The following is a 22,154-nucleotide window of genomic DNA, read 5'->3' on the forward strand; positions in this document are numbered from 1 at the left end:
TTTGCAAAGGCACTCTATGAGCATCTGCAGGAATGCATGGATCATGCTATCCCAAGTAAAACCAAGACTCATTCCTCCAAGAAAAGGAAACCAGTCTGGTGGACCCCTGCCATAAACAAGCTATACAACCGAAGGAGGAGACTAGTACAGAAAAGAGTACATTCCAAAGAAGGAAAAACATCCCTATATCAGCAAGAAACTACAATCCCTCATTAAATCATCCAAGGCTAGTTTCGAAAGAAAAATTGCCAATGACTCCAAAGATAACCACAAAGTGTTCTTTAGCTATGTCAAGAACCTAAGTGGAAACTCTCAGATCTGCTCTGAGTTAGTGAAGAATGGCACAAAATACACTGAACCGACTGATATTGCAAACATTCTGCAGACAGGTTTAGTGCAAACTTCACCCCCCTCTCACTCCCTAAAGGTCCCATAAGCATACCAGAAGAATGTAGGGCCCCATCAATCACCAATGCACAGGTTAAAACAGCCCTATCCAAAGCCAAAAACACAGCTTCAATGGGACCGGATGGGGTCTCAGGCTGTGTCTTACAAGAGCTCCAAAATGAACTAACCCCTCACCTAAACACACTTTTCAAACTCAGCCTCTCTATAGGCTATGTACCCATAGAGTGGTGCACAGCAACAGTTATCCAAAGGTGGAGCCACAACGGACCCCGGGAACTATTGCCCTATAAGTCTGACTAGCCTGGTCTGCAAGGCTATGTAACGCATCATCATGGAACTCATTAACAGAGACATTGGGAACCTCCAAACCTTGGACCCTACCCAGTTTGGTTTTGTTAAGGGCAGATCATGCCTCCTAAACCTGGTGGACTTCTTTGAGATGGTTACCAAGGCATTAGACGAGGGAAAGGAGGTCCACACAGCCTACCTAGACCTCGCAAAGGCTTTCAACACCATTCCCCATTCTGGTATTATAGACAAGCTCACCAGCTTGAACATAAACCCCTACATCACGAGATAGGTTGCCAGCTGGCTCATGGATAAAACCCACATGGTGAGAGTTGCAGGCAGTACGTCCGACTCTAAACCGGTTACAAGTGGCGTCCCCCAGGGCTCAGTCCTAGGACCCTTCCTGTTCGGTATATACTTCTCAGAGGTACAGGCAAGCATAGGAGGACTATGGGTGACCAAGTTCACAGACGACTGCAAACTACGGGCCATAATTGATTCTCCGGCTGATACAGACACCCTTCAGATGGGTCTCACTGAGACGGATACCTGGTGTCAAAATCATGGCCTCAAGCTAAATGCCAAAAAGTGCACAGTCATCCCCTTTGGAAAAAAACAAAATACCCACAAACTACCACATAGGTGGTAGTCCCCTAAATACAGAAAATGTAATAAGGGATCTGGGGACCCAAGTAGATAGTAATCTCTCCTTTAATAATCATATTGCCAAGGTGGTTAGAAAATCCTTCTGTGTGGCCCACCTAATCACAAAAGGGTTCGCATCTAGAACAAAAGAGGTTATTGTGCCTCTCTACTCATCACTCATTAGACCCATCATAGAATACAACTCTTCATTTGGGATGTACCTTACAAGATACCTGCAACAGCTGGAAAGGCCACAAAAGTACAACACCAAAAGGATTACTGGCCTCAAACAGATGCCCTATGCAGCCCGACTCAAGAAACTCCAGCTGTACTCAGTTGTATACCGCTTACTCAGAGGTGATCTCTGCCTGACATACAAGGCCATGTCCAACCCAGAATTGATGGACATGCTCCACCTGAAAAAAACAAATCCCAGAGAGCCACACGCTCTAGAGATATAAACCTCACCACAATGATAAATAGGACATGCTGGAGGGATAGATTCCTATCCCAGAGACTCCCCATGCTTTGGAACAGGATTCCAGTATACATCAGGCAGAGCCCCTCACTAACACTCTTCAAGAGAAACCTTGACGGGTGGATGGGAAACAGAAAATTTACCCCGGGGATCACTGCACTGGCACTGCTGGACAGTGGCGCAGGGAACTAATTGCTCTGCTGGACAGTGGTGCAGGGAACTGATGGCTCTGCTGGACAGTGGCGCAGGGAACTGATGGCTCTGCTGGACAGAGGCACAGGGAACTAATCTAATCAGGGAACTAATCTAAGGGGGTGGTGAAAGCCAACACATTCTGGCTAGGCTTATAAATGCCCTTGGGCAGACAGCCTAGTACTTACCTATGAACCTATGAACCTAAATGATAGCTCTGATAATATGTTTATAAGTTAAAAAAACTGACAGTGACCCAGTGTAGTGAAATAAAGTCATTTTTCTGATCTGCTGCATTGGGAAGTTGCCTAACTTCTAGTTTCTATAGACTTCAAGTCAGACATGCTGTTATAAATCCTACTGTCTAAATGAATTAGCTTATGTAATTCTACAATGATATTTTTAGTAATATGCTCAGTTTCTGGATTGGACAGTTAAAAGAAATGCATAATTGTGGTTCTTACCTGCTGCAGGTGCATGCCCAAGGAAAGTTTCAACCATCATTATGAGTCTGGCAATCTGAGCAGAGGGTTAAGGCTGTGAGCTCTAGTTCCTACAGCACAGAGTTTGATTCCCACAGCCTTCACTTAACTACTGTATGACAATGACCAAGACATTTAACCAGACAGTGCTTGAGGGCAACTGTGAATCTGGGTTAGGCTCCTCAATGGTCCACTGGACTGCAAGCTGAGTAACTATAAATCTATGAGTTGCTTTGATGATAGAGGTATTGGTATCTTACCTCCTGCCTTCACTGTAACCTTTCATCTTCATGGTGTAAGATGGTCAATAGTGGAATGGGTCACATAGTGACCACTGAAATGATTGTCATCCAGTGATGCCTGACAGCAGAATGGACCATGGACATTGCTGATGGTACTGCTGTCACCCCATGATATACTTACACCCCCCCAAATTTATACTACAACCCATTTCCACCTCAACTGTAAAAAGACTACTCTTAAAGCTTAAACCCTGCTCTAACGTGCCTGACAACCTACCACCCACTTTCCTAAAGGTAGCGCTGAAGCCATCACTTACCCCATCAGTATCCTCATTAATAGATCTATTCAAGAATCTTATGTACCCAAACTGTGGAAAAAGGCTTACATTCTCCCTCTACACATAGGAGGCAAAAGTCATGATATATCCAACTTCTGCCCTATTGCCATGCTCTCCCTAATCTCCAAGATACTTGAAAAATGTATCCACACCCGGATCATGCCCCATCTTACCCATAGCCACCTCTTATCGCCATTTCAACATGGCTTTTGACCAGGTCACAGCACCACTACTGCCCTTATATCATTCCTCAACACGGTTAACAAGGCCTGAGACTATCTCTCTCCCAACACAATAAACTGGTTCTCTAGCTATCTTTCTGACAGGCAACAAGCCGTCAAATGGAAAAACTCCTTCTCATCCTACCTCAGTACTCCTACCGGAGTTCCACAAGGCTCAGTACTTGGTAGCCTATTATTCAACATCTTTATCAATAAGTTCCGCACCTCTGTCTCCAGTAGTGATGTAATTCAATATGTTGATGACTCCACAGTAATCTGCTCATCCAACTCAATTTTAGATCTATTACTTAAAATACAAACTGCCTTCCCCACTACAGAAGCCTGGATGATAAGCCACCACTTAGCTCTAAAACCAAACAAAACTAAAATCATGATTTTCACCCCCATCAAAATCTACCTTATCACACAAAGAAACTTTCAATATTTATAGCCAAAATATGTCTATAATTGAAACTGTCCCCCCACACAAAACTCCTCGGAGTAGTCATAGATGAACAACTAAAATTCGATATCTATGTACAACAAAATATCAAAAAAAACATCAAAAACTTGGAATGCTGTACAGACACAATCAACACCTACCCCCCTTGTCTAGAAAAACACTAGCATCCACCTACCCTCTCCCCTCTCTCATGTATAGCTCACCTCTACTTGTAAACCTCCAAGCCTCCCTAAAAGCCAGGCTGGAAGCCTGCTACAACAAGATATCCAAATTTGCAACAAACTCCAAATACTCCTCCCACAACTGTAAGGCACTTCAGTCTCTAAATTGATTGGAACTACCAAAATACCTTGGCTACTTACAACCTATTACAACTCACAAACTCATCTTTAAACCATGATAAAAAACATAAACGATAAATAACATGAAAAAAAACACAAAAACTGTAGGAAATGAAGCAGGCTCAAAAACTTTACTTAATGACTTTCTGGTACCTCGGCTATTTGCCTTCAGTGGATCATTGAAGGCGAATGGCCGAGGTACCAGAAAGTCATTAAGTAAAGTTTTTGAGCCTGCTTTGCCTCATTTGCTTCAGTTTTTGTGTTTTTTTTCATCTCATCTTTAAACCCTCTGACTGCCGATCCCTTAATTCCATCTTCACCTCCTACATTCCCAGTAGGCCCCTTAGATCTGAGAACACAAATCTACTCCTGGTGCACAAGCCTAAACATTCACCTGGACAACTTATCTTCTCTTTCTCCCTAGCCAAAAAGTGGAATGCTTCCCCATTATCCCTCAGAACTATCCAGAACCCAGTCACTTTTAAATCCTCTCTACACTCTTACCTCTCCACTACTTGGAAAATATCTTGCTCCCAATCCTGTTAAAAACAATGACAATGTTTGCCATTAGCTAATCTTTTATTTTTAAAGCTTGATGTGTAAAATGTCTGTGTATGATATTAATTTATGTACATGTTACATTGTGATTATAACGCATTGTTTTAATTGTATAACTCTTCTAAAGATTACACTATTTCTCTAATGTGTAGTCTGTCTATTACTATGGAGCTTTTCTCCCCAGGCCTCCACTGAAAAATGGACTCAGTACGGCCCAGTGGACTTCCCTGGTTAACAAACTGCAAATAAATAATAAATAAATAAATCTGTGCATGGATATCATTCTGTTGCAGGTCAGTGGCAGGGAGAGAGGTTAATGAGAAATGGTGTCAACTGGTCAGAGGACTTTGGCCTTTTTAATAACCACACACTGCTCTGGTGTGAACTGGTCAGAGGACTTTGGCCAATTTAATGACTGCACACTGCTCCAGCAGGACAACTTTTGTCTTGGAATGGAGGACTGGAAAATAGCTATCTGGGATAATAAGAAAATGTTTCAATAGCCTACTGAAGTAGTTATTCCCAATTTTCTTTAAAGTTATTGGAGGTTTTCCTAGTAGAAATGTTTCTTCTCATTTTTATTTACATGTATGACTGTGGAACTAGTTTTACTGTGTCTTGTGTATGGGATCCATTTTGTGCATGCATTAATTGTTTGCACATTTCCATCAAAGTCTACTGCCATATTGCTTTGTAAGCAGATCTGCTTTGTTTTCCAGTGAATGGCCAAAACACTGACCATTTCACTTTCTGTCTTTAGAATGATTATCGCAAGTTATCTATGCAATGTAAAGACTTTGTTGTTGGAGTCCTTGATCTGTGTCGAGACACTGAGGAAGTGGAAGCTATTTTGAATGGGGATATGGATGCAGAACAAGATGAACTGCAGCACCACAGACCATCTCTTCGACGGGTCAAGCTAGCCATCCGATATGAAGTCAAAAAGGTAAACATCCAAGCACATTGCTCAATCCTGACTCCAAGAACAGCCACAGTTAAAGCACCATTTTGCATAACCATATTTAGAATACAGACTTTGCTACTGTATAATAGTAACTAATGTTGTCACTTTTTAGTGAGATGTAAAATAATATCTTATTTTACTGGACTAATATTATAGCACAGATACTTTTCAACTATTCATGTAATTCAATTGTAAAATTTAATAGTATTGTGACTCGGACTGCTGCAAATAGTTCAGCAGCTCAACTCATGCACAATACTGCAGGTGAAAAGTACATTTTGATACAGATGTTTGACCTTTAATGCACATATGTTCAACTCTCCCATACACACACACACACACACACATATATATATATATATATATATATATATATATATAGATAGATATATATGTGTGTGTGTGCTGCAGTTGTTGAATGGAATAAGATGTATTGAGGTAGGAAAGGGTGGGCTTGTGGACTTAAATGCCAAAACTTTTGGATTTACCAAAAGTCTTGACATTAGGGATTAGGGGTATGTGCACAAACATTTGTGGGTTAGAGTTAGATTAAGGGCCAGGTAAGGTGTTCGATTTATTGCAGTCTGAGTGTTTGCAGGTTAGGTTTAGAGTAAGCAAAGTTGTTGTTGTTGTCTTTCGGCTTTTCCTGGTTAGGGGTCGCCACAGCGGAACTCCGGTCCGCTAATGATTGGCAGTAGATTTTGACGAACGCCGAGGTGCCAGCTCAAAGTTCAACCTTTAACGAAGGCACGCCCATTTACGCATGTCTTTCGAACACCCACCCAACCGCGGGGAGAAAAGTAAGGGGATATATTTGGTGTTGTGCATGTGTGTATTTCTATGTCGCGTATGTCTTGTGTAGTGGTAGTGTTACAGAAGGGGTTTTGTAAGGTAAGGTGGTTAGGGTAAGGGTTAGCATGCATTACTAAGATGTGGGAGGGGCATGCCCATAACTTGTTAAAAGATCATAAAATTATGTTTTTTCCCTTTTGAAATCTTTTTTGGCTTTCATTATGTGGGGTTTTCAGTAAGTGGTGTTTTTGGATATGCCAGCATTGATGTTTTATCATTCGATATTTGTGCATTTTCACCATTTACACACAAACACATGAGTGCACGTACACAGACCCACACACACACACACACACACACACACACACACACACACGACACGCACGTGCACAAAACCTGTACTTATCAGAAAATGTGGAGCACCAAGTCTAATATTTATGCATTTATGATATTATACTGCACGTTATGTGCTATTTTCAGCAACTTATGGGAAAGTCTGTTTACATCATTAGTTAATTATACAACATTAGTGGTGGGGCTATACATTTTATTTCATTTTAGTACACTTTAACATTGTGTTCCTAGTCACAGCTTTATTATGCGGCATTGAGAGGTAATTATACAATATTCCTGGATGCTGACACACATAAAACTATTAATACAGCTGGTCTCATGTATGTATTTATTTCCTTTTCTTCACCAGTAGAACAATTGCAATAAATGTGTTTTTCAGTTAAAGCTGTGAGACGTGCTCTAAATGCAGGAAGGTCATATAGATTATAAACAAAATTAACAGCATATCATGACTGAGTCTTAACACTCAATGTATGAATAAAATAACTAGCACATAGTTTGTGCAGTATGGTAAAATGACAACAGAAGGTGGAACATAAGGTACACACAGGCAACCTCACAGTCAGCACTGTCTTCTGTGATAAAACAATCAGACTAACTTGAGTTGTATAGTGTAATATGTACCAGTTCTATATAAAGTAAGGAACAATTTGGATAGACTGTGCAGTATTCACAGATGAATAATATTTAATCTGTTAATCATAAACTTTGGGTACTTATGCAGTGATTCACAAACACTACAGTTTATGGCGAACCATGCAAATGTAGAACTGACAGCCAATAAATGATGTATCCTACAGACAACAGCAAAGACTGCACGTACGATATATTACCTTTAGATGTGATTTGAAAGTTCTCAGGATTACCAGAGTGTGTCTAACTGCTGACAGTTCATTGTAAATGGGTAGATACTTTAACTGCGTGATCAGCAGTTTTTGATTTGGAATTAGAAATATGCAAAACAATGTTTTTGAATGAGAGCTATGTAACTGCCTCGAGGTAAACAAATGCAGACCTCACAGCTCACATGACATCTATAGCTTGGTGGAACAAAAATAATGCAAATACCTTAAAACAATCTTTGATAATTAGTTTTGAGTGTCATTTTTCCAAGCTATAAAACATTATAAGAACCTGTATAGTGCTGCCTGTTTCCTTGTTATTAATAGAAAGTTAATGTGCCAGTCCTCCTATCCAGGTCTCTCTCTCTCTCTTTCTCTACAGTATGTTTTAAATCTCCTTCTGACATTTCACTGGCTTACATTAGTTAACCATTGCTAAATGTTCTGCTTTGTACCTCTTTACCCCATTCTCATTAAAATCTCCAGTTCCTGCATGATAACGATTATTCCTTACACGGATCCTGTAGTTCTCTTTCTTGTAGATTTTTTAGTTTACCCTTGTACTTTCAGCAGTTGCTGGCTAGCCCCCCTGCCACGAGAAAGTGCCACCCATGTATCCATTGCTCTAATTCTTGTATTACTGTTCCTACTCATGCATGTCACAGGTTTGTTTAAGCTGCAGCTTAAAATTATCTTTTTGTCCATTTCCTGCCCTGCATCTCTTGCATCTTGTGTTCCTACAACCTCTTTTTTTCTACCTATTTACACGGACAAATAATCCTGCACTGTGTGCTCTAATATCTCTTGTTTCATGCTCCAACATGCCCTGCTCCCTGTTGTTATTTTAAAATACTCTAATTGACAATGGTACCTGCGTGCCATAGCAGATAAATACTTGATGGTTTTCTTTTTCTGATTTGTCATTAGACTCTGTTGTTCGAGTGTGTTTTTACTCTACATATTCTTTTGAAGATTTGACATTGGACAGTATTGCTGTTTGGTGTCATTTTATCTTACTGTTATGATGATCAATGTTTCTGTTAATGTTGTTTACTTACTTTTAATTGCAGTTGTTTTGTTATTGCATTTCTTTCCATGTCAAAAAGGAAAATGGTTACATAATAATATCGAAGATTATGACTAGGTCACTAATCATAACCAGTTTGCTAATTTGTTCAGGAAACGGATTCAAGTAATTAAGCCCGGAGATGCATTTTGTGAATCTATTTTAAGAACACATTAATAGATTATTATGGACAGAGAAGCAATCATGACTCTTTGTAAAACATGAGGATTTCTTGCATCATGATGTATTATTTCTATCAGTTTAAAAAGTGTGTCAGTGTGATGGAGGGATAGGCACCACTGTCAACTCTGTCATGGGTCGATGATACCACTTGCCACCAATGTGACCTTCGGATAGCAGGATTGCACCTACTGTGATGTCAAGATGGCTGACATTAATGGGGTTTGAATATGACTACTGTCAACTAAGGGTGAAGTAATAGCATGAAAATGAACACAGATATTTAATTAATCCACAAACGTCAACCTGGTTCCAACAGCATAAAGGAAATGTGTACTGCTGTCATGGGTATGACCTTCTGACATTCACAGCGGGACTGCATGCAAGCCATTTACAGAGCAGGGCCTTTGGCCAAGACCCTCAGGTCCTTTTATTACCACTCTTTCTGTGAATGATTTTGGTACCTCTTTATCCATGATAACTGCATTCCACACAAAGTATTATGCTATGCTCATACATATAAAAACACGTGTCTGCACGCACACACACACACACACACACACACACACACACACACACACACAAAAATACATGCATGATTGCACACGTACGCACACACACACACACACACACACACACACACACACACACACACACACACACACACACACACACACACTTTATATGTTGGTCAAAGAAAAGATTACTGTCTACATATGCTCCCAGATCCCTAACTATCAGGCAAACTCTTAGGTATGTTTTATTGCCGGAGTAATTAGCTTGGGTGGAGGATTTCCCAAAGGGCACTATAACTCATTTCTTCCCTTTGAGTTTTAATTAGTGGCTTTGGCACCAGTCATTTCTTTGTGTTAGCCCTTCTTTCAGAATGTTGCTTTCATGGGGGGATCAATGATAGCTCCCAATTTACAGTCATCTGCAAACTTGGTGAGCCAGAGGGCTTTGACATTAGCTTTTATTCTGAGAAGTAGATGCAAAACAGAAGCTGGCCCAACTCCGCTGCTGACTGGTTTCTAGGTGGAGGTGGTCTCATTGTTCTTGTCATCTTGGGTCCCATCTGTGAGCCAGCCAGAACTCCAGCAAGTTATATAGGTATTTATACCTAGTTTTGAGAGTTTGTCAACAATACCTGAGTGAGATATTGTATCAAATACCTTGAACAGATCAAGGTAGGCAGTATGCACTGTTTTCCCCTCATCCATAGCCTTGCTGGCCTTCTCTATATAGTCTATCAGGTTGAGTAGGCAAGATCTCCCCTTAAAAAGCCAAACTGGGATGGGTACAGTGTCTGTATGTTGCCAATGCCCTTATTGATAATTTCCATAATAATTCGATCCATGGCCTTGCATATCAGACTTGTCAGACTGATGGGTCTGTAGTTCCTGGAATCAGTTGATAGTTCACCCTTATGAAGAGGGATAATCATTGCAGTCCTCTATTCACCTGGCATGTAATCTGTTTTGAAGCTATATTGGAAGACTGCCTCAAATGGCCCTGCTAGGTCTTATTTTAGGCCATTGAAGAGGCAACTGGGGATATTGTCTAGGTCCATTGAAGCAGTATTATTGCCCTTGGTGAGTCCTTCCAGGACCTGCTCCCTGTTCACAGTTGGGGGGGGGTATGCTAGATGGGATTTCATAGAGGGTAGTAGAAGGGTTGTGGAAAGAAGTTAGAGAGAAATTTCTCAGCCACTAGATTCGCTATGTCACCCTGGTCGGTGAAGGTTGTACTATTTACCACCAGTTCTGTAAACTGCGGTTCCTGACATAGCTGTAGAAGGTCTTATGATTGTCCTTAGCCTGTGAGTCTATCCTCAACTTGTAGTTGGCCTTGTTGGACTTTATTCGACCTCTTAGTTTCTTGTTTAGTTAAATCAGAGATCTCTTGTCTCTGTGAGAGTTGCTCCTTCTGATTTTTTGCTATGACTTTTTTTTCTTTTGTTAAATACCGTTATGGTAGGGATTCCACCAGTGAGGGTCTGTTTTTGATGTTAGATCTCGGCTTACTTCTGGTAGGTGCAGCAGCCTCAATGCAGCCATTTCCATGTTTGTACAGGGTTTCTGTAAATAATTCTGCATATGTAGCTGTGTTCTCGGTGTTTTGGGAAGCAGTGAATTTTGACAAACTGTTGCTTAATAGGATATAGTTTGCTTTAAAACAGTTCCTGTTATGGGTTTAGTTGGGTTTTCCTTGCTGATTTTTTTTTCTGAGGAAGACAGCTTTGTGGTCCGACCTCACCAAAGAGGATGTGACATGAGGGCATACCTGTCAACGCTAAAGATTTTCACAGAATGTTCAGATTTTTGCCCTCATATTTTTGGTCTGTTTCTCTTAAAATTGTGGATTTTTTTGGTAAATCATTGAGGGTTGAAGTCAGAAAATGATGACAGACATTTAAGTTTCAGACTTCATACTCTTCAGAAAATGCTAATTACTAATCTAAGGGAGCTGCGAAAGCCAACACATTCTGGCTAGGCTTATAAATGCCTTTGTGCAGATAGCCTAGTACCTACCTATGAACCTATGAACCTATGCAAAACCTGTTATTCTATCAACTTTCTAAGTCTGTAGGACCAATATTTAAAACGTGTCAATATTTTTCATCCTTTTCCTTCCCATTAACTATGGCTTTGCCCAGATTACTTGCTCTAAGAGGTTGAGAGGTATGCATGGCAGGTGGGGTGAGGGGGGTGGTGCAACACTCTCCCATATTTTGTTAAATTGTAGGTTCAATATGATCCTGTGGTAGGAGTGTGCACTATCTGGTCCAGGGTGTTTGCGCTGATAAAGTTCAGGAAATGTTGCACCAGTGAGTTAGAGGCAGTGTATGCTTCCCAGTCTCTATAGGGGTATTTAAAGTCTCCAAGGAATAGGGTATTTGGTTGAATGGTGAATGCCTGTAGTAGGTCTAGTTAAGAGGTGTGAACTTTGTGGGTCATTTAGGGTAACTTCTAGCTGTCCAGTACATGCTAAGGTACCTTGTCTTTGGAAACTTGGACATGGATGAACTCCAGGGCTTCATTTTCTTTAACCAACTTGGAGTTGTATTTGTTGCTAATGTAGATTGAAACCACTCCACCTTCAGCCTCTGCCTCTGCTGCTGTTGGTCTAAATGTGTGGAAGGCACTATAGCCTTCCACTGCCAGAGTACTTTCTGCAGCTTTTAACCAAGTGTTGGTAACAGCACAGATGTCTAATTCTCCAAAGTGAGGAGAGCTTGTAGATTGTGGAGTTTCTTGTTTACACTGCGAGCATTGAGCAGTAACACCTTAAGGCACATAGACATGTCAGAGAGATCCATAATATCCCATTTCATATAGTCCAGTGAGGTACATCTCAGGTCATTTACACCCACATGGACTATGATAAAAACATATTAGTACCTGTGGTGCAGTGACTTGAATGCACGTATGATACTGGGGATTCTCACTCCAGATACACAACTAACTGTTATCTTCTCCTTGTCCAGCCTGGGACATCTGTGTGTGTCATACAATAGAATTCACAATGACAAGAGCACTAGGTAGTGTTTGCTTGCCTTATGGGCTTTGTTGTGTGGGGATTGTTGGGTCTGAGCTTGTATGTGGTGTTAGGTTTTGCTTTTGGTATATACTTTGGTGGTTGCTGAGGATAGGTGTTGCTGTTTGATGGCTTAGGTCTTTGAGGTGTTGAGAGGTTTCTTTTAAGTGCCTCAGCACAAGTATTTCTCTGTGGGTAGTGAGAGGTATGTGTGAAGGATGTAGTATGTGCTCTTGACAATCTTGTTTGTAAGCAAGATTTTTGCCTCCAAGAATGTTATGTATGTACATCTCTCTCATACTGTGTTAGTTTCTTTAAGGATTAAAAGCTTGTCTGAGTACATGAGACAATTACTACATTGTTTCAGGACACCCATATTTACCAAGCTGGACACAGAGACATTAAGAAATCCATGTAGTCAGGACTTGTGTTAGGATTGGGTTACTATGGTTTAGGCACTTGGTTTTAAATAGGTCACCTGAGTGGTGTCTAGGGTTTAGGCTAGATATTAGAGAGTGCTATGACCTGATATTAGTACTGTTTAATGTGATAACTAGCTGACCTAATCTTAGCTCCACACAAAGCCTTTCTGTGTTACAGGTAAAAGTCCTAGATACTAGCTTTACAGGTTTGCTGCTATATAGTGTATTGCTAAACACCACTGTGTGGTAAAGAGTTCTGTGAAAAAAGCAACTAATTTACAGCAGACAGAAAAAATCTGAAAACTAACTTGCATACCATCTGGCCAATAAACAACTACAATTTGAGCTCCCTGGAATGCTTCCTAACTCAGAGAGGTGGGATGTAAAGTAGATATTAGACACAACAGTTTAAACATTAATAAAATAACTTTAGTTACATAATAAAGATCTTTGCTTAAATAATAAAGAAAATATTGAAAATACAGACTAAAATATACATAGGTTGGCAGATACACAGAGAGAGAGAGAGAGAGAGATTAAAAAAGGTAATAAAAACAGGATGCATACAGAAGAATCGTATGCTTTAGGTGGATAGGTAAGTATTAGTATAGATCCCTTGTGAGCCATTTTAAGCTTAGCCAATTTTCCTTCTAAAGGTAAGAATCAAACTCTGTGTCTTGTGCCTGCGAGGAAAACAGCTTAACCATTATACCAACCTCGAACCCCTAGTTATCACTTAGGTTCATATGTTCATAGGTTGATACTAGGCTATCTGCCCTGGGGCATTTACAAGCCTAGCCAGTGTGTTTGGCTTTTGCCACCCTTTTAGATTGGTTGACTGTGCCTCTGTAGAGTAGGTCACAGAAGATAGCCCTTTTAAGGTTAGTTTAATGTGCCCCTGTCTAGCAGGGACATAAATGAATAAAAAATCTTCAAGAAAATACCTTTACCAGATGACTATACCATACATACAAATCAAGCTAGCATCTTCCCTTTCTAGTGTAGTATAGCACAGATACCATATTTTTCCACAGCCCCTCCATGTTCATCGCATGGCACCATTTTAATGGCACTGGAGCAAAACAAGTTAAAAAGAAGTTATGTACTCACCATAACGTTCCATGTTTGTTGTCCATGTCACCATTCATTCTTACTTGGATGGATTCGGAGCCAATCCTCAGCTTCCACTCGGCCGTATACACAGCTGGAAGTCTCAAACTTGGCTCGTGGCAAGGTAGGTATCCCATGATGCAGTGGTGCAACTCTGCAGATCTTGTTTGCTGCTAACATTACTAATGAGTAATATATAGGTATGACCCCCATGTCAAGGAGAAACAAACAGAGTCAAAGGAGCTCATGTATGAGAGGAAAAGATCACAACCAGGTCCGCTAGGAGTCCTTGGACAGGGGAAGGAGGGAGGGGTTGTTAGAATGAATGGCGAGATGGACAACAAACATAGAACGTTATGGTGAGTACATAACTTCTTTATATTATGTTGTCCTATCTCACCTTCATTCTTACTTGGATGGGACAGCATCCCTACCACCTTTTTCCCGGGTGGCTAATAAGAATACACCTTTGAGCACAGTGGAACCAAAGGAGGCCCTGTCCCTGGAGGCCAAATCCACTTTGTAATGAGTGATAAACATATGAGGATTGGCCCATGCAGCTGCAGCACAAATACCATCCATAGACATTCTGGCCTGAAAATCAGAGGATGTAGCTAATGCTCTGGTTGAGTGACCTCTAATTCTGAATGGTAACTTTATATTATTGGAGGTGTAGATAAAGGTGATACAACTTGAAAGCCAATTTGAAAGGGTGACTTTAGATACTGGCATACCCTTTTTTGCCTCAGAGAAGGAGATGAATAATTGATCAGATTTCTTGAAATCTTTAGTTCTATGCAAATAGAATCTGAGCTGTCTATACGCGTCCAATTGGTGGAGTTTATACTCTGCCTTGTTGCTATGATTGGAGAAAAACACCGGGAGCTCAATGGATTAATTGATAATGGATTGAGAGCAAACTTTAAGTATAAAGGACAGATTAATTCATAGCAATACCCTATCCTTATGAAAGATCAGATATGGAGGTCTGATTGATAGTGCTTGCAACTGTGAGACTCTTTTGGCAGATGTTACAGATACTAGAAAGATGGTCTTCCAGGAAAGAAATTTGAGGTCACAAGATGAAGACGGCTTGAAAGGAGGCAATGTTAGTTGAGATAGGACAAAATTTAAATCCCAAGGAGAAAGTGGTTCTTTAAAAGGAGGTCTCAATAAGGAAGTGCCTTTTAAAAATGCTTTACACAACCTGTGTGACACTAAGTTAAAAGAATAGTCACTAATGTGGAAATTCGAAATTGCAGCCAGCTGAACTCTAATAGTTGCTGCAGCTGAGCCTTGCTGGAAGAGTTCTGCAAGAAATTCTAAAATGGACTTAACTGGCGAAGAAAAATGGGCAATGTTTCTAGTTTGCGGCCAGTGAGAAAATGTTTTCCACTTGCTAGTATATAGTTTTCTATTAGAAACTTTATGAGAGGACATCAATATGTGTTTGACTGCTGGAGTGAAGTTTTAAAGCCTGACTAAATTGAGAAGTGGAGCAGCCATGTTGTGAAGTTGAGGGTGCAGAGAGAAGGATGAAGTGTTCCTGACATATGTGTCAGAAGGTCTGGAACTGGGTCCAGAACCCATGGCTTCTCCTGTAGATGAGGCCAGAGGAAGGGGAACCAAATCTGCCGAGGCCAATATGGGGCAATGAGAATCAGCCTGCTTCCCAAGGATTTTGCTTTCTGGATGACTTTGGATATGAGGGGAAATGGGAGAAAGGCATAAAGAAGTCCCAAGAGCCACTCGTGTACAAGTGCGTCTCTCAGTGTCAGTGGAATTAGGGCAAAGTAGCTCCTGCACTTGGCATTCATGGGAGTGGCAAAGAGATTGCAGCAAGGCTGGTTCCATTTCTGGAAAATCTCTTTCATTATGTTCTGGTTCAGAGACCACTCGTGAGGCATTCATTTTGCTCTGATGAGCTTGTCTGCTATCACATTGGATTTCCCCGGGATGTGCATTGCTACTAGAAAGCATTGGGAAGAAATTGCCCATTGCCAAACTCTCAGAGCCTCTCGACTAAGTGGGTATGATCTGGTTCCTCCCTGTTTGTTTATGTACCAAACCACCAAACATATTGTCTGACTGTATTGCAATCGTCCCTAGTGGAAGAGAATCGTGGAGTGCTTGCAATGTCAGAAGCACTGCTCTCATCTCTAGAACAATGATATGCAAGTGGGCCTTGTGATCTTGCCATATACCTTGGACTATTCTTCCCAGATAATACCTCCCCCCCACCTTATCTGGAAAGTGTCTGTGGTCACTGTAGCAACAGGTTGTCGTGGAATAAAGGGTCTGCTGATAGTCACATGGTTGTCTGAGTTCACCACAGTAGAACCTTTTTGCATGACTCTGTTATTCTGATCAGATAGAATATAGGAAGTTCTTGAAGCGACCATTGGGAGAATAGGAGCCACTGAAGGATCCTCATATGCATCCTGGTGAGAGGAACTAGAATTATGGTTGAAGCCATTGTCCCTAGATGTTTCAGAACTACCTTTGCCTTTACCTTGTCCTTTGGAAGAAGGTGTAGTATTTGCTGCCTGAGGGCTGAAATTCTGTCGACTGGAAGACGCACCATCTTAGAAACAACGTCTAGGGTTGCACCTATGTAGGTAATATGTTGACAGAGCAACAAGGCAGATTTGTGTAAATTGACTGCTATGCCTAACTGAGCAAAGATTTCCAATGTCACATCCCTGACCTGTTGGAATAGATGCTTGGTGGTGTCAGTTAGGAACCAGTCATCCAGATACAGAAACACTAGAAATCCAAGACGTCTCGAGTGAGCTGTTACTACTGCCATGCATTTGGTGAACACTCTGGGGGTGGTAATGAGACCAAAGGACAGAGCTCAGAACCGATACTGACTGGCTCCCAGCTGGAAGCGTAAGTGACTCCTTGATGCTCTGTCCATTTTTATGTGGTGGTATGCATCTTGAAGGTCTATTGAGCACATCCAATAATATTTCTCTAAGAAGGGAAGCATTGGCTGCAGTGTCACCATTCAGAACATTGACTTTTTGACAGATTTGTTCAATTTGCTGAGATCCAATATGGGTCTCCAGTTCCCTGTCAATTTTGACACCAAAAAGAATCGTAAGTAAGTTCTGAATCCTGTTTGGTCTGCAGGGACTTTTTGGATGACTCTTTTGTTCAGCAACTTTTGGATTTCTATAGTTTCTTGCTCCCTTAGATTGGGTGGAACATCTGGGGTTGCTCTGATCCATGGGACAGGATGGCAAAAAGGAATGGAATATCCTCTGGATATTATGCTTTATACCCACTTGTCTTTTGTGATACTTTGCCAGGCTTCTGGGTAAAAAGATAAACGTCCCCCAGCTGCCTCCAGAGTAGAGCAGGCAGGCCTCCTTTCAGGAGCACCGATAGGGACATCCGTGAAAGGAATCACGGTCACCCTGGCTTTGCGGACCCCCCCCTGCCTCTGGGATGATGTCTACCATTGTTGCCTCCCCTTTTTCCCCTGGGGAAGGATTCACCCTGTGCATCTTGGAAAGCTCCCTGGGATCTATTGAACCATATTTTTCCACTCTTCTGACCTTTAGGGTAAGGTCTTGAAGGTAATGAAAAACTTACTCCAATGGCAGAGAGAGTTTTCCCTTCCTGCTCGCATCTGGTGAGTGAGTCTTTAACTTTGGGTCCAAAAAATGAAGAACCATCAAAAGAGGTGTTAGTAAAGGTAGACTTAAAAGGTTCCACAAAATTACACAAGCGCATCCAGGAGTGTCTCCTCAAGGAAACTCCTGAAGCCGTTGCCCTACTCACTCCATTCGCTGCATAAGATATCAGTCTCATGGAGGAGCTGATGATAGAATTTAAGGTGGACAACTGGGAGGAGACCTTCTCAGTTACCCCCACATCCAATGAACCTTGTAGAGTATCCCCTAGCTCTTTCAGGAGATCTCTTTGTAGCCTTATAAAGTGTATGAGGTACTTCAGCAATCAGAGTGTAAAAGTCGCTGAAGAAAAGACACACTTCCCGTATCTGTCCATCATTCGAGAATCTTTGTTCGGAGGATGAACAGATGAGGATGTCTCAGAAAGTTCCTTCTTGGTGGCTGCTGCCATCACCATAGCATCTACAGGCACACCTTTTGTAAGAAAATCTTTTCCAGTGGGGGCTGACAAAAACTTGTTTGGCCTCCAAGGGCTGCCTCCATTGTGTCAGGTGACTCCCAAGCCCTTCGACTGACCAAGTCCATTAGCTCATCAAAGGCAGAGACACCCAAAAACTGAATGTTGAGATCCAAAGGCCTTCAGATACACTGATTCCTCATCAATAGGGGTGATAGTTTTCCAGCCACCTCTCTGCTTTAGGATCTCCAGGATATCTGCACATAAGATATCTTCAGAGGATGACCATGTGGACCCTTCTGACTCCTTGAGATCAGTGTCTGAGGTGATGGACTCATCAGGGGAGTCTGTATGCTTCCTCTTTCATGTCCTCTTTCGAGCGGGCTCCTCAGAAGGGTATTCTGGGGAGGCCTTGGAAGAGAGGGGTTCACCCAATGGGGGTTCCTGAGGTTCTGAATCTCTGTTGTCCTGTGGATGGGGTGGTGCCGAGACAGTAGCCAGTGCCTTGGGGGGACAAAGTATCCCAGTGTAGAGCTGTAGAGGGGGACAGCACACTCCTCATCAGCTTGAAAGCAGAACCCACTGGTTCCGAGGATATCTCTAGCTCCGAGGAGACAGAGGACACCCCCGGCCTCAAAGAGACCGGCTCTAATGCTGATGTAGGAGCCGAGATCACCTGAGCTGATGCACCGAGGGGTAGGCTCGGAACCAAAGAAGTTTGGGTCCGAGCATCTTCCCTGGAGCTAACCGGAGAACCTCAGCTCCCAGACACCCCGGATGGCACTGAGAGTGTCAGAGCAGATATCGGTTCCGTAATATCCGAAGGGGGGTCCTGGAACTGTTGGGTCAACAGCAAGTGGTACTAGGCACTTTGGCTCTGAAGATCCAGTTTGGCTCGGAGAAGGAGCAACAGTGGATGTAACAGTCTTAGAAGGCTCCAAAACCTGTTGGGTCAGAGCCGAGAACAATTTAGCTAGTGCTGGCGACTTCAAGAGTCTGCGCACCACCCACTCCACATTATCATCAGATAGGCTGCTCCTAGTGGACCTGGAGGATCGAGATGGTGAATGAGATGTCTCCAAAATGGGAGATCTCAAGGTAGGGGAGAACGGTGGAATATCAATTAACTGGCTCCGAGACTCAGTATCTTTTGGCTCTGAAGATTTTGGGGACAAAGAACCAGGTTTGTCAATAATAATTACCTCCATCAGTTCCAAAGCATGTGGAGTGAGGAGATAGATGGCTTTGAAATTTTAGACAATTTTTCAGGGGGCTCGGACTGAGCCAAAGAGACAGGAGATTGCCTTTTAGTTGGCTTGTCCCTCTTAAAAGAAGAAGAGGATGAAGAAGAAGAAGCACTCTGTACAGCTTCCTCAAAGGTCAGTTTCAAGAGCCCTTTGACAATCAATTTGTTTTTCCTCTCCTGCAACACACGTGCAATAAAGGAGTGGCAGAAAGTGCAATTCTCCTGGAGATGGATAGCTCCTAAACAATAGGCACAAATGCCATGTCCGTCTGTAATAGATATGTTCTGGATACATTTCTGACATTTTTTAAAGCCCGAAGGCTTATGTTCTTTCTCCCTTGTATCTTTAGACATGTTCAGAAGAAAAAAGGTCCTGTAAGAATTACGAACAGCAAATAAACTCACACCACTTCTAGATATAAACACACACTAATTTAACAAACACAGCACATCTCAGAAATATAATTAGAACTAGCTTTGCTCTGACTAAAAACAAGCACTAGGACCTCTAATTTAAACAGCCTAGACATGTATAGTAGGGGATAGAATACACTAGCACTAACACTACTAGCACTCTAACTAAAACAGGCAATTAGCTCTCTAATTTAAATGAGCTAATGAACTAACCAGCTAACTAAGAGACTAGAAAAACCAACACACAACACTACAGGTATTTTAATAAAGCACCACTACAGAAAACAACTACAGGATACAAGTACAGGCTTTCGAAAAAAAAAACAATGGCCAAGCAAAAGCACACAACAGCGGAAAAAGGAGATAAACTAAGCTACAGACTAAAGCTAAAGTTTCACAGCACACAGTAAACTAACTAATGTATGAATCCTAACTATTTTAAGCTAATAAAATGCAAAAGACAAAAAGCTTAGCCACGGCTAAGAAGAGCACATCCAACCTCGTAAAGCACCAAATGAAATCTGGGGAGTTGCATCACTGCATCATGGGATACCTACCTTGCCATGAGCTAAGTTTGAGACTTCCAGCTGTGTATGCTGCCAAGTCAGAGCCGAGGATTGGCTCCGAACCTATCCAAGTATGAATGAAGGCGAGATAGGACAACATAACATATAGCGTTTACTTGTTATAACAACAAAAATTGCTAATACACATCAAAGTCTGTTTCTTTTCATTGAATCCACCCCAGTGTGGCTTAGTGATGTACAAGTCATTAAGCCCATCAGAGATTACAGTAAAACACTTTGTTCTGCCACACTGTTCTTCTACATTCACAAAGACAAAAGTCACATATTTCTAAGCCTTGAGGAGACACACTCACTGCAGATGAACAAGAGAAAAGAAAAAGAAAAAAATACATTAGATGTTTAACTCAGCATCCTTTAGCTTGGCATTACCCTTGGCATTGCTGACAGCACATGCTAATGACTTTAAAAGCTGTAACACACTTATTGTGGACAGAAACAAAATGCATCAGTAGTTAACCAACAGATTTAAAGGCTTACACTTTGTATTGCCACATTTTTCTATTTTGTTTTTGTGAGAGAGTGAAGTAACAACTTCTAAAACTGGTTTTGGTGTGTTTTTTTGCTGAGTGGCTTATATGTGGCAGTGTTAGCTCTCTTATTAATAAGGTTTATACATATGAACACTGCTATAACATAGAAGATTACTATTAGATCTCAAACCATAACCAACTTATTATATGTTTGGGGCATGGGTGTCAAGAAATTTACCTGAAGAGCAAAATTCAAGAGGTGACTGTTGGCATCCTTGTCAGCATGCATAATAAGGGCTGTAGTCAGTGAGACTTGCTCATCATTTTTGTAGTGCATAGTGCTTTATCTGCTCCATGTACTGCCACTTACAGAAAAACTCTAGGAGCATGAAGTATTGTACTGCCTTTCTAAGCCTTTAAAAGAAGGTAAAATACTTAGTTCTGTGAAACAGACATATGGCAAAAATGATCTGCCCCGCTAAAGAAGGAACAGCTTTTAAAGCTGTTAAATACTTTGTTCTGCTACACATTTTTATTTGGAAGTGTGGCAGAGAAAAGTTTTAACAGCTTTAAAAGCTGTTTTGCCTTCTGCCTTTGTATTTTTGAGCTGACACTTATTTCACTGTTCATCCTTAGCAAGAGACCCAATCTTAACAGTGATTAGAAAATTTATTACGCACCTTCCTACTGTCAGAAAGGTGTTTACAAGCATGTGTTTTCCCTCTATTGGAAGGTAATCTATGCACTACAAGCTTTATACGCATCATATACATCAACCTCTCTATAACAAGGTTATTATTTTTATTCATGATTTCATGGCATAATCTGTGCACTCCATGTATTGGAATAATAATAAATAATTTCTAGTACTGGGCAGTCACATTCCTTCAGTCTTAAATGTCTTAAAAAATGCAATCTGTATGAATGAAAGAAAAGTGATTAAGAATGTGTTAGTGTCATTATAGAACACAAGTCTGCAGTGTATAGCAGCAAAACCGAAATGCAAACAACAGTTCTAACCAAATCTACATGGACAGCCAATAATTTTTATTATTTTCCCTTTGGGATTCTCTGTGTTCAAAGAGTTTAGGATAGTAGAGAGCATGCAATGTATAGATTTACAGCAGAAAGATAAATCAGTGTTTGAGGAAGGAGGCCAAATAAACTTCTGAAATGTCAAATAATCTCACTGCACAACCAGTGCTAATGAATGGGGTACATCTGTAATGATGAGACTCATGACGGCACTAAGTATGAGAACTAAATTTGAAGGATGGAACAGGATTAGTCATGTGCTTTTTTGTATAATGTACCGCAGAGTGGTGTGAAAGAATATTTACAGACATGGACAAACCAGGTGTGTTTTTTGTAAAATAAGATCAGGAAAAACTATTTAAAACTGTACTGAACATGTAG

General features: G+C 41.2%; 1 protein-coding gene across 1 annotated transcript in view; it reads left to right on the top strand.

Annotated features, from left to right (window-relative positions):
• Nucleotides 1-22,154, top strand: part of TRPC3 (transient receptor potential cation channel subfamily C member 3) — a 1,904,470-nt gene that overhangs the window by 627,740 nt on the left and 1,254,576 nt on the right. The window contains exon 3 of the mRNA XM_044061528.1: nucleotides 5,417-5,602. Within this exon, the coding sequence (XP_043917463.1) occupies nucleotides 5,417-5,602 (186 nt within the window). The remainder of the gene's footprint in view (nucleotides 1-5,416; nucleotides 5,603-22,154) is intronic.

This window comes from Protopterus annectens, chromosome 2.part0, assembly GCF_019279795.1.
Source record: "Protopterus annectens isolate FY-2018-M chromosome 2.part0, PAN1.0, whole genome shotgun sequence".
NCBI classification, from domain to species: Eukaryota; Metazoa; Chordata; order Ceratodontiformes; family Protopteridae; genus Protopterus; species Protopterus annectens.